This window comes from Leucopleurus acutus, assembly GCF_964270905.1.
Source record: "Leucopleurus acutus genome assembly, chromosome: 1".
Classification (NCBI taxonomy): Eukaryota; Metazoa; Chordata; class Mammalia; order Artiodactyla; family Delphinidae; genus Leucopleurus; species Leucopleurus acutus.
In genome coordinates, this window is record NC_139142.1 from 26,470,933 (window position 1) to 26,483,692 (window position 12,760).

At 40.2% G+C, this 12,760-nt stretch overlaps 1 protein-coding gene across 1 annotated transcript in view; it reads right to left on the bottom strand.

Annotated features, from left to right (window-relative positions):
- Window positions 1-12,760, bottom strand: part of TTLL5 (tubulin tyrosine ligase like 5) — a gene marked incomplete at its 3' end in the record, with an annotated part of 258,145 nt that overhangs the window by 17,344 nt on the left and 228,041 nt on the right. The window contains exon 32 of the mRNA XM_082845972.1: window positions 9,756-9,973. Coding sequence (XP_082702098.1) covers window positions 9,756-9,973 — 218 coding nt within the window. The remainder of the gene's footprint in view (window positions 1-9,755; window positions 9,974-12,760) is intronic.

Consider the following 12,760-nt stretch of genomic DNA (forward strand, 5'->3'; position numbering starts at 1 on the left):
AAAAATCACTGTTTTATTTTCTACTAAGGAGTCTCTCCTCTCGGGTAGGGTACTCTCAGGCCCCAATATGCCACGGGAGCTGAGCTCCAGGCTGCCACCGCCTGCTTCCACAGCAGGGCTCAGAAAACTTGCTGCTTCAGCCTCATTCACTGATTGCTATTCATTTCTGTACACTTTGGGGCCAAGGAGATGCTTCCCTTGTTTCTTTTTTCTTCTTTAAGCTTTTTATCTATCACTGCTATTTGAAGCAGAGGCGGAATACTAAGTGAGAACTTACGGAGCCAACTTGACTGGAAGTCAGTAAGTCCAAATCTAATCTTTTGTTTTTGAAACTAAGCCTTTGCCTTCAGTAGTCATTAGAGTTATTAGTGTTCAGGAAATCAGAATGTGTGTGAATTTCCATAGCCTTGCTAGCTAGAGCCAAATCATACTTATGAATATCAGTTTACTAACAACAAAAGTGAGATTTCTTTTAACAGGGAACAATAACAGCAGCAGGAATTACAAACTACACCAACCGGCATGCAATGGACACTTAATATATGTCAGGGAAACACACGATCTCCTTTAATCCTAAGAACAACTCCACGACGTAGGTAATATTTTGCAGATAACAAAACAGAAGCTTAGAGGTATCCCAAATAACAGTCAATTAAGTAAAGGAGCCAGGATTCAAGTCTAATTCGAAATCTTGGGATATTAGCAGTTGTACTCTACTGCCTCCCATACACTACTCTACATGGTCTAAATAACTAACGAAGAGATAATTGTTATTTAGTGATCCTTGATGCATTCACCTTGATGCAAAATACTATGGTGCCACCATCTCTGTCTTCACCACCACCTCCTTCACTACCATTTCCTGAGAACTTATCATGAATATAAGCCATATCAGGGGCTGAACTTCTCTCTTGTCTCTCAAAAACAACCTTCATGAAAAGAGGGCTCATGTCTGTCTCGTCCACTGGTGTCATCACCAATATTTACAGCAATGCACAGCAGTGCACATTCAGTATATATATGATAAAAGGATGAAGACAAGATATCTGTCCCTAGTAGACTTAACGAAAAGCAGAACACATATGAAAAGGAAAAATAAGACAAGGAGGCAGATGGAAGAGTCAGCTGAGGAGCTGAGAATGGGGCATCTGGTCAAGCTGTGTCAAGATGATAAATTAGAACCTGATCTTGAATAAAAGGCAGGACTTAGATTCAAGATAGTTAAGGGCATTCTGTGCAGGGGGCATGACATGAGCAGGTAGGAACAATGAATGGAGCCATGTGTGAAGCAGACTGGAGACAGGACGGAGGACAAACTGCAGAGGGCTTCAATGTCTAGGGTAAGGACTCTCAACTTTACTTTGCAGGCAGCTGGAAGCCTCCAAATATTTCAGGAAAAAGGTTCAAAGAACTACTTTAAAGACGATATTTTAAAATTGCTTCCTAGGCCTATGTGTGTACCCTATTTCTTTAAGAACCCATTTGGATAGTTTAAAAACTTCTACCTTGTTCTACTTGGTTTTTTTTTTTATTCAAGAACCAATTTTGATAGTTCATATTTTTCAAAATATTATCTTTCATCCAGTTTAAAAAATTTAGTAGCATACGATTCTGTGCAGTGTCCTCATAATTTTTCAATCTCCCCTATATCTACTTTAAAAAACTTCTATTTTTAATTCTCTTATTTTTCTGGCAGAACTGTGTTTATTTTCTCCTTCCCTGTCCCCCTACCCCGAACTAAACAAGGTTTTGGATTTAACTAATTTTGCTGCTTGCTTTTCAGTTTATATTGCTTTCTTCTTGATTTCCTTTGATCTGTTTTTCTTAGCTTTGTTTTATTGACCCTTTTTTAACTTCTTAAGCTTAGTTCAGGTATGACAAATATGTGGCGTGCATATTCACTACGCTCAACATCAGACATTACTAATCTATCACAGCACTCTGTCTTGCTGAGCTCACAGAAGTCCTCATAATTCTTTTTAACCTGACACTCTGCTGTAATCAGCTGAAACCACTATATTGGTTGAAGCTAATTTGCCATTTGTATCTTGGTTAATCTCTCTACAATCTTTCCATATTTAACACTGAAAATAATTATGAATTTACCTTTGAGTGCATCTTTGCCTAAATTTCAAATATTAGTTTTGATACATATAATTCTTTTTCTTGTTTTTAAAAATTATTTCAGCTTTATTGACTTGACATATAAAATTACAAGATATTCAAAGTACATCGTGGTGATTTGACATACATATGCATTGTGGAAGGATTCCCCTATCTAGTTATTTACCTCACATACTTACCTTTTTCTTTCTTCTCCTTCTCCTTGGTGAGAACATTTAAGTTCTACTCTCTTAGCAAATTTCTTTTTTTTTTTGCAGTATGCGGGCCTCTCACTGCTGTGGCCTCTCCCGTTGCGGAGCACAAGCTCTGGATGCACAGGCTCAGCGGCCATGGCTCACGGGCTCAGCCGCTCCACGGCATGTGGGATCTTCCCGGACCGGGGCACGAACCTGTGTCCCCTGCATTGGCAGGCAGACTCTCAACCACTGCGCCACCAGGGAAGCCCTCTACTTGTTTATTTTTGCTTTTGTTGTCAAATCCAAAAACTCATCGCCAAGACCAAGTCAAGGAGATTACTGCCTATGTTTTCTTTTAGGAGTTTTATGGTTTCCATTCTTACATTCAAGTCTTTAATTCATTTTGAGTTAATTTTTGTGTATGTTTTAAGATAGTAGTCCAGTTTCATTCTTTTGCATGTGGTTATTCAATTTTTCCAACACCATTTATTACAGAGACTGTCCTTTCCCCTTTGTATATTCTTGGCTCCTTTGTCGTAAATTAATTGACCATACATGTCTGGATTTATTTCTGGGATCTCTATTCTGTTCCATTGATCTATGTGTCTGTTTTTATGCCAATACTGTTTTGATCACTGTAGCTTTGTAATATCGTTTCAAATCAGGGAGCATGATGCCTCCAGCTTTGTTTTCCTTTCTCAAGATTGCTTGGGCTATTTGGGTCTTCTGTGGTTCCATACAAATTTTAGGATTTTGGTTCTATTTCTGTGAGAAATGCCATTGGAATTGTGATAGGGATTGCACTGAATCTGCAGATTGCTTTGGGAAGTCTGGACATTTTAACAATATTAATTCTTCCAATCCATAAGCATGGAATATCTTTCCATTTATTTTTGTCTTCAATTTCTTTCATCAGTGCCTTATAGCGTTCAGTGAACAGATCTTCTCACCTCCTTGGTTATATTTATTCCTAGGTATTTTATTCTTTCTGATGTAATTGTAAAAGGCACTCTTTTCTTAATTTCTCTTTCTTATAGTTTATTGTTAGTGTAGAGAAATTCAACAGATTTCTGTATATTAGTTTTGTATCCTGAAATTTCACTGAATTCATGTATGACTTCTAACAGTCTTTTGGTGGGGTCTTTAGGGTTGTATGCAACCTGTATGCAATATCATGTCGTCTGCAAATAGTGGCATTCTGCAAATAGACAGTTTTACTTCTTACTTTCCACACTGATGCCTTTTATTTCTTTTTCTTGCCTAACTGCTGAATAAAGGTCGCTAGAGTGGGCTTTCTTGTCTTGTTCTGATATGTACAATTCTTATTTTCAAGGTAGTTCCAAAATAATTTTGATCCAAGTTACTTAAAAGAATGTTTTAACATTCTAAAATTATTTGGACATTTGTCTATATTTTTAATATCTCATTTTATTGTAAAGTGGTCAGAGAATGAAGACTGTATAATTTCCGTTTTTTTAGGATTTACACTGAGATAGTTTTGTTTTGAAAAATACTCCCTGGGAGCTCTGCAGGGCATAAAATTGCATGTCTGTTAATTTAATCTTATTAATTATATTGTTCAAAACCCTTTATGTCCTTATGTTAGGTCTATTTTGCCTATAATAATGACTATTCTATTCTCATTCTGGAATTCACTATTTTAGGTTGAACCTATCTTTTCTCTCATCATTTTTACCTTTGTATACCTTTTCCTCAGAATTTTAAAAATTCTGTCCTGAATTTCATTAATTCAATTTTCTGCAGTGCCCAATCTCGATTCACTGTGTTCAACCCAATTTTTCACTCAGGTGTTCTCATTTCCATTTAATCGTTCCTGACCCCAGACTGCTTGCTCTCTCTTAGATAGATTTTTCTAGCTCTACACACCAACGCACATTAGGGATTTTCTAAAATGTTGTTTTCTTTCTTGATTAAACTTATTTTGGAGGTTGGCAGCTCCTCTGAATCTTCTCCACGGAGCTTTCTTTTAAGCTATACTATCTACTCCCAGGCCCCAAGATTTTAAAATATTTGCTCATCCTCGGAGAAGAAAGTCTAAGTTTGCTAATAAGGACACAGGATTACAGAGAAACTGATAGGAATTCTATCAAAGGCTATTTTAAGTTTCTGTCCAAACCTTTAAAAAACGGATTTTCATAATCAGATAAGAAAGAAGGGAAGTGAGAGATGGGAAATACCCAACATTTATATTACCATTTTAACATCCCAGCAAGCAGGAATGAGAAATAAGATTTTAATTTAAATTGTCTAAGTATGAATCACCAAAGGAAGATCCATCATTCTATGACTCTCACGTATTTCTCTCCCCACTGGACCATACATATCCCAATGGCAACTTTTGGTTAGAAGTGATTACTAGTACCTAGTTCTCTGACTGATGTCATCGTCGTCATGCCCAAACCAATTCCTAAGATCTCCTAATGCCACCACTGAGGTCCAAACGCTGAGGCCTGGTAGAGGAAAGGGAGTCTAAGTGGTGACTCCTCAACTGGCCCTTAGCTCTTTCTAGCCCCAGGCCTACCCCTTAGAGTGAGAGGGCATTGTCTGGTGTATTCCAGGGCTCCCAGTATTTTCCTACACTGCACTCCCATAGACAGGCAGTATATAGAGCCCTCGATGTTGTTGTTCTATGCAATCCTTCTTGTGCTACATCTAACAGACATTTCCCCAACACCGCAGTATGAGGGTGACACTAATTCTTCCTCCTCTTGAGTATTTCATTGGCCGCTTAAGTGGTAAAACTGGCGTGGAAAGGAACGGAAGTGAGTTCCTAAGTGCTGACACTGCATTTTCCCAAAGGCAGTATTTTAGGATGATTAATCTGCCACTTGCTGTACAGAATGGATGTGAATGGACTGGTGGGGGGTGGGGGAGGGGTCTGAAATCAGTGGTCTACTGAGAAGAGTATGGGGTTAGCACAGTGGGGGATATGAATTCTGGCTTTGGTTCTGCCACTGACCATCTGTATACCTTGCTACACCCAAAGCCCGACACTGTGCCTTCATCCAGGCCTTTATCTTCCAGCACTGAAAGTCTATGATTATATATTTGGGAAATGCATAATTTAGAAATCTTATATTTAAGGATGGATATGCTACAGATTCAATTATATTTCTTGAAACTACACATAATAAAAGGCTGAAAGGCTGAGAGAAGATGGTTAACCTATAATATGACATCTTCAGTGCTCACATCAAGACCCTACTTTTGGACCACTGTAACTCCTGATCACTTTGCCTCCTGTTAATGACTCATATGTTAAAAAGATATAGCATATTTTTTTCCTGATCCTTATTTTTACATTTTTCTGACATTAACCTCTGAGCACCTCCGTCACATTGCTGACATCACCAAATGTTCCAGTCACATTAACTGGTATGTGGTTTAACATGCTCCCGGGCTCTCGATTGCTTTCCTCCTTCCTACTCCCTAGCAGCCTTTAGCAAACACCACTGTCCTGGGTGCTGACACTGAACGGCAGTTGACTTCAATTTCTACTGAGGTCACCCTGAGGCAGGATATCCTAAAACCTGGCAAGGAAAGGTAACCCCAGCTATTTAAAGAAAAGTCCTTTAGTTAACACATTATTGACTGGGGGATTTTTGCAGAAACTAATGCCTGTGGCCGTAATACGTCTCTGGTCAAAAATGTGTTAAGTCTGGCGTTTCTCATACAGTTTTCTTTCTTCAGAGAAGTCCCAAGGTAAACAGCTTTGACCCTGCCCTTCCAAATTCATCTCCAGTCTATGAGTTTTGCCCACCTCCCTGGCAAACTTTAATCATCTCAGGTTTCTTTCTCCATATTTCCTGGAGAGTGTGATTCTGGCTCTGAAAAAAAAAGAGGTCTTTTACAAGGAAGGAACAGTTCATATGCATGCAGTTGTTCACAGGCTGTCATCCTTCCTAGTTCAGCTGACTGCTTGGAAGAAATACCACAAATAGTTCTGAAAGGAGGATCTGAAGTTGGTACTAAATTATGAAGTGTTACAAACATTAAAGAGGAAAATCAAAAAAGGGTATTGGCACCATGGAAAAGGTAAAAAAAAATTCTAAACCACTCTCTTCACAGAATTGACAAGTGAGATTTAGCTAAAGGAAATATAAATATATGAATTTGAGAACTGTAACAAAGAACTGTTGGGCCAAGAAAGGATGAGGAAAATGGCCGTAAAGCATCAATATTAAAAACAAACGTGTTCATTAAAAATCTTTCAACAGAATAGACTGAAAACAGGTTATTTTGGTTAATTATTCAGTGGGGACAGTGGGTTTTGTTTTACAGATGGGAAGCTGAAACCTTTAGAGGAAAAGTGACCTGACTACTATCATAAAGAAACAGGACCCCACTGTTCTGATTCTCAATTCCCTTTGCACCAAAATCCAAACGACATTCCATCTTTTATGTTCCATTGTTCTCTAGACTCAACCCTCTAGGATGTGGAAACTTTGATGCTCTTGGAAATTGCTTCTATATTTGTCCAGTGCCAACCAAAAACACAGGGCTTGGCACGGTCAAAAGCTCATCACGACTTCTCATTAGCTGTGTCTCTTGGGACGACTATGGCATTCCTGAGTGTGACTCTGTATCTCCCTCCAGTCATAACTGAGGGTTCCTGATTCATCTGAACTGAGTCCGAATAAAGGCCGCAATAAGCTCCAAGCAAATGAAGCAACACATCTTGCAGGAAGAAAGTAAAAAATTACATGAAAATTTCTTGAAGTGCCAACTTAGTATTAACCATAATACCTAACATTTATTTAGCATTTATTATGTACCAGGCACTGTATTTGTGCTTGACGTTCATTAATTCATTTGTTTCTCTTAAAAACCCCACGAGGCAGGTACTATTATTATCCCTATTTTAAATAGGAAACTGAGTCCCACAGATGTTAAGTAACTTACTACGCTTGCTAGGAACAAGAATTACTTCAGGACAATAAGAGTAGTGTATCGACTGATACTCAGGATCCTGATTTCGGGAGCCATGAAAGGTTTCTCTAGATTAAAAATAACTTCATCAAGCCAAATACAGTATGGAGTTTAGTTCATAGTAATGTACCGATGACAGTTTCTTAGTATGGCAGTCTTCAAATGTACCATGGCAGTATGGGATGTTAACCGTGGGGAAAACTGGGTTTATTTATCTTTATGTGTACTATCTTGACAGCTTTTCTGTAAATCTAAAATAATTCTTAAATAAAAAGATTATTTTTAAAAACTTTATCTAGATACTTCCTAGGGGGAACTTTTCATTGAGTCAGTTCAGAGAAAAACAATGCTATTCTTTTTCCTAAGAGTCGGAAGCATATTGAAAACAGCAGGGGCCTCACGGCACTACAGTTTACATATAAGGGAAAGGATGTTCAGGTCTCCATTAGTGCTAACTTGTTTAGCTTCAGAGACTTGTGCTAGAGTTTTAAAGGCAAATTGGAAACTATTTCCTGGAACAACGCCTCATAGCATGCCTTTTGATACTTGGATTATATTTCTTAAATTCTGAAGAAATCTTGCTTTCCCCCCCTCTTCTGTGCTTTTTTGGTGCTGAGCTGCTTCCGGTTTTCCCACACTCCTGCCCGTCAGAGAGAAGAAACCACAAAAATGCAGCAAAGCAAAGTTTGTCCATAGAGCTGCAATTCCATCTCAGAAGCCTGAAGTGCTCTCCTGCCAGCAGTGAGTTCAGGGCAGTGAGTGGGGTCCTCGAATGTCCAGCCCTGCTGCCTGCTGACGGAGCCCCCCTCTCCACCAGCAGACTAGCCACAGGGGCACCACGGGCCATCTCAGCAATGATTGGAAAAGCCACAAACGAGGAGCACACTGGCAAATTCAACATTCATATCCAACTCACTGATATTCCCACCTAACTGTGGGCTTCTCAAACCTGGGAATGAAAGTGTGGTTTTGGAATGCTTATAATGGTTACTAAGGCTTACTGAGTTCTTAAGTGTGCTAGGTCTTGTGCTATGTACTTTACAGATGTTAAGTCTGCTAATATTTATCAACTGTCCTATGAAGCAAATACACTTTGTTATCCCCACTTCACAAATAAGGAAACTGAAGTCAAGAGTTTAAGTAATTTGTAACTTGTGGAAGATCTCACGTTAATAAAGTGTGTGTGTGTGTGTGTGTGTGTGTGTGTGTGTGTGTGTAGGGGGGGGTGGGTGGGATGGGACACAGGCAGGCTGGCTCCAGAGGCTGCACTCTTAGGGATTCAAGGCTATTCTTTCTAGGGTGAGGGACCATACAACCTTCTGATCGTGCTATTGGCTCTCAACCACGAACTGCAGCCTTCCCACTGCCCTCTCCTACTGCTCCAGATAGTTCTATAAAGTCATTACGATGCCTGTTATTCTTAGAACAGTGCTTGGCACTTGGTAGGCACTGAATAAACGTTTGTTGGATAAATGAATAATGGCAGCAATACTATTAAAACAACCACGAGGGATTGTTTTCGATCCAAATCCAGAATTTGATTCATTATCCAAGGGGGGAAAAGCACTAACTGCTTTTTCTATGCCCTAGGATTCCTTCTTACAACTAAAATTGATTTTGTGAAGGACAAATGAATGGGGAGCCTCAATGAGAACAAGAGAAATACACAAACCTCCTCGAGGCCTTTGTCCATCAGGGAATGCCTGCCTCTTCCAGACATCTTTGATAAGTTCCCCAATTTTAAATGGAGAGGGGCTGTTAGAACCAGCACTCCTTTTACCAGTCCACTTCTGGTTTACTAGGGAAGATGGCTGGAGGTACAGTGAAGGACGTGACCTAAAAAACGTGATTCAGGTACGGAAATGTCTTTTTTGAGGTAAAACAGGTAGATGACAAAAGGTATTAGAAACATTGTTGCTACACAGAGCCTGATGACTAAGGTCAATGAAGTTAATCCCTCTAATGAAATCCCAATCCTATGTCTTCCCTTTCAAATGCCTAAAAATGAAGAAACAAGGGTGGGGGTGAGGGAAGAGTATTGCATTTTATCTGAAATATATATGAAAAGATCTAACTCTGTAGACTGACCAAAAGAAAAACACATCCAGGAGGAAGTTTTCATTTCCTCCCTCCAAGCCCACAGTTCAGCACTGTTACCCAGTGCACTGTCTGACTGAGGTTCCTGCTAGAGGCCAGAAGAGTTAGTTAGCAATGACCCTGAACCCTGCCAGTGGCAGCACTCATCACAACCACTGGGGAACATAAAAGAGCAGTGCCTGCCCCTCCCACAGGACACAGCCTGGACATTGGCCATATTGCAATAGCTCCCCAGGTGATTCTAATTTGTAGCCGGGGGCTGAGAACCAGTTAGCCTTTATTCCCCATCAGGTGTTCTTTTCAACATTTCAGCACAAACTGTCTGGAGCCTCCAGAAATAGAGAGCACTGTTTGCACAGAATTGACACAACTCAGAAGAAACTGAACAGAAGATTACTGAAAACTTACTTGGAAGCCCTCTGGGATGCTGCCTTTCTGAGGACTTGTTTGTGATTGGACGGGGGTTTGGGGACCAGGGAAGAGGAAGAGCTTGGAGCCGGCACCACTGTTTGTGGCAGAGTGGTTGGCTTCTGGCCACTAGCTGTGGCGCTTGAAATTCTGCAAGCTGCACCGTTATTTATTGTCCATAAATTGGAGTTAGGTAGTGTCTGGCTGCCAAAGATCACCTACGAGAAAAAGAAAAAAATGAAAGATGGAGATGCCCTTCGCGAATTAGTTTGCTGTAAGTCAGTAACTGGTTTGCAATCCTGAGGTGGGACAAAAGGAAATGGGAAACCGTTAAAATTAAGTAATTTTTAAGGAAAAACTTCTCCTCCAATAAAGCCAATGCAGGTTTAGGTTCAGGGAAGGAAAATCTCTTTTAGCAGAGAGTTGAGATTATCTTGCTGAAAGTACACTGGAGTAGGACTCAGGGCGGCTGGGTACTATGTATTGTCCATATGCGTGAATTAGAGAAGCATTTGGTCTCTCTCAGTCTTAGTATCCCTTCATTGTTAAAGTCAACAAGTATTTAATGAATGCCTCTTGCTGGGTATGGAGTACTAGAAATACAGCACAGAACAAAAGTGACTTGAAGCCTGACTCAATTCCAGCCCACTCCCAGAACTCTGAACTCCTCTAGAAGGTTCGTACCTTGGAGGAAAGGGAAAGAGCCAGTGTGGCGTAGTAACACCTTGATGACCTAAAGATTAACATAAAACTACACTTGAAAACACTTTCAAAGTAAAATTACTACATGAATAGTAGTTACTATATACAAATACCAGAGCAAAACAAGGGTATTTTCGCTCAGAGGGTAAGCCTACAACTATTAAATAATGACCTAAAAACCATCTAGATGTCACAAACACCAACATGTACCTGCAGTAAGGATGTATTTAATCGTACACTTCCTCAGGGAGAGGCTTAAAAAAACTCTTACAGCTTAATTCACCCCATTAGAAATAGTTTTTTTGTGTCCCAAATTTTGTTCCTGATTCTTCAATTGTGTTAACACTGCTTTCAATATGCATTGCTTCATAAAAGCTTTAAATGTAAAATAATATTAGGAGGAAAATAATATAATTGACAAAATACGTAGGACTTTTTATTAAAAGGATTTCTGGCAACTGATATCTATTTGTAGGCACGACATTTTAAGAGGCATGGAAGAAATGTCATTTCCTCATGGCAAGGCCTAAAGGAGTAAGTTCAGATGCTCTTACATTCACCTTTTAGGTGAACTTCACCAGGTAAACTTATTTTTCAAGATATAAGAGACAAACTGGGTAGCTTTAGTAAATAAATGTTAACCAACCCTTCTGTACTCATGCCTTGGAAGGTCCCATTTCAGGAAACTGTGTCCAAGGGCTCCGGGCTGGGCAGATGTGAGTGGGGGATCAGGGAGGGGGTCTCGTGTGGAGGGAATGTGTTTGGCTGAGAGGCCTGACAAAGAGCACAGTGATTTCAGAGGTGGAGGACTGGGGCTTGTTCACACAGACCAACTGGACTGAGATGTTCCCCGTCTCTGGAAACCACCCGAAAGGGAACTGAAGAGCTGTTCGCTTGCCTCTATCTCTGACCACAGAAGGGGAGCTGAGGAAGACCTGAGCCCAGGGGCAAAGCCAGGAGCCCAGGGCTGCAGAGTGTGTACATGGGGGTGTACGTGGGAGTGGGGGAGGCGAGGGGTTGGGTGATCTGCAGAAACCAAGGGGTGCAGCAGAGGCCAGCTTGTGGGGACTGGCTCAAAAACAAACCCACTCCTTTCAAGCACTGTTTCCATATCTGAGGGCCTCAGAATCTGTGGGAGAGATTCAACTGGGAGGAAGGAGGGAGGCAGGAGAGGGCTAACCTAGGCTTCTATTTTCACCACTGCCTCCCAATAAGTGAGCTTAGACTGAAGAGTGCTTGAAAGACGCCTCATTCAGGGTGGGGAGAAGACCAGAACTCAGAATGGGGGCTGAAGAGTCCTATGTCGACCATCCATAAACACGTTCACTGGATGAATAGTAGAGGAGGAAAACCACTATTAGTGAAATGCTCTTGGAAATAAAAACATTCTTTACTGAGTTAGATTTTTCACACTGTGACGGAACTGCCATCAGTAAGAACATCTATTCAATACATGTTGCCCTGGTGACAACCGTATTTCAAATTCATTGAGTTTTTCTTTTGTTAAAAAATCTTCCTGGGACATCTAAATACAAATAAAAAGATGAATAAAAAGAGCAAGATCAGAACAGTGAGTATAGTAAGCTTCTACTTGAGTAAAAAAGAATACATACAAACATACATTTATATGCCAATACACACACACAAACGTATATACAATGTTGGTATCTGCACAGAACAATTTTGAAAGGCTCTTAAAAATAACTGGCATCCTCCATGGAAAAGAACTGTTAGCTAGGGGTCAGGGGGGAGAGGGAAACTAATTTTTTACTGTATATCATTTGTACCTTTTTGAATTTTGTACCGTCTATATGTAGTTATTTATTACAAAAATCAATTATTGAAAAGTCAAAAGGAAGTCAAGTTCTAACAAGATTTGAGCAGGTAACAGATTAACTTTCTGAGTACAAATCAAAGTATCCAAATGAAAACCAAGTTTCAGGCAGCTGGTTCTAGGACTTGCCATTAGACTGGGTTGAAGAAGGAAGTGACTGTTCAACACTTACTATGGCTACAAAACCAGATTAGGTCATCAGCGAAAAGGAGACACTCAGGTAAGTGGAAAGGAGCATGGCTCTGCAGTCACATGTGCTTGGGCTCAAATGCAGGCTCTGTCACTTATACACTGGGTGGCCTTTTCAAGTTACTTAACCTCTCTGAGCTTTAGCTTCCTCATAAAACAATTATAATCACTTGGCTGGATTGTTGGGGATTAAATGAAGATCACGTAAGTAAACGTAGCCCAGGCACTCAGGAAAGGTTTCTTGAAATAAATCAAAGTGCCAGGCACACAGTAGAAACTG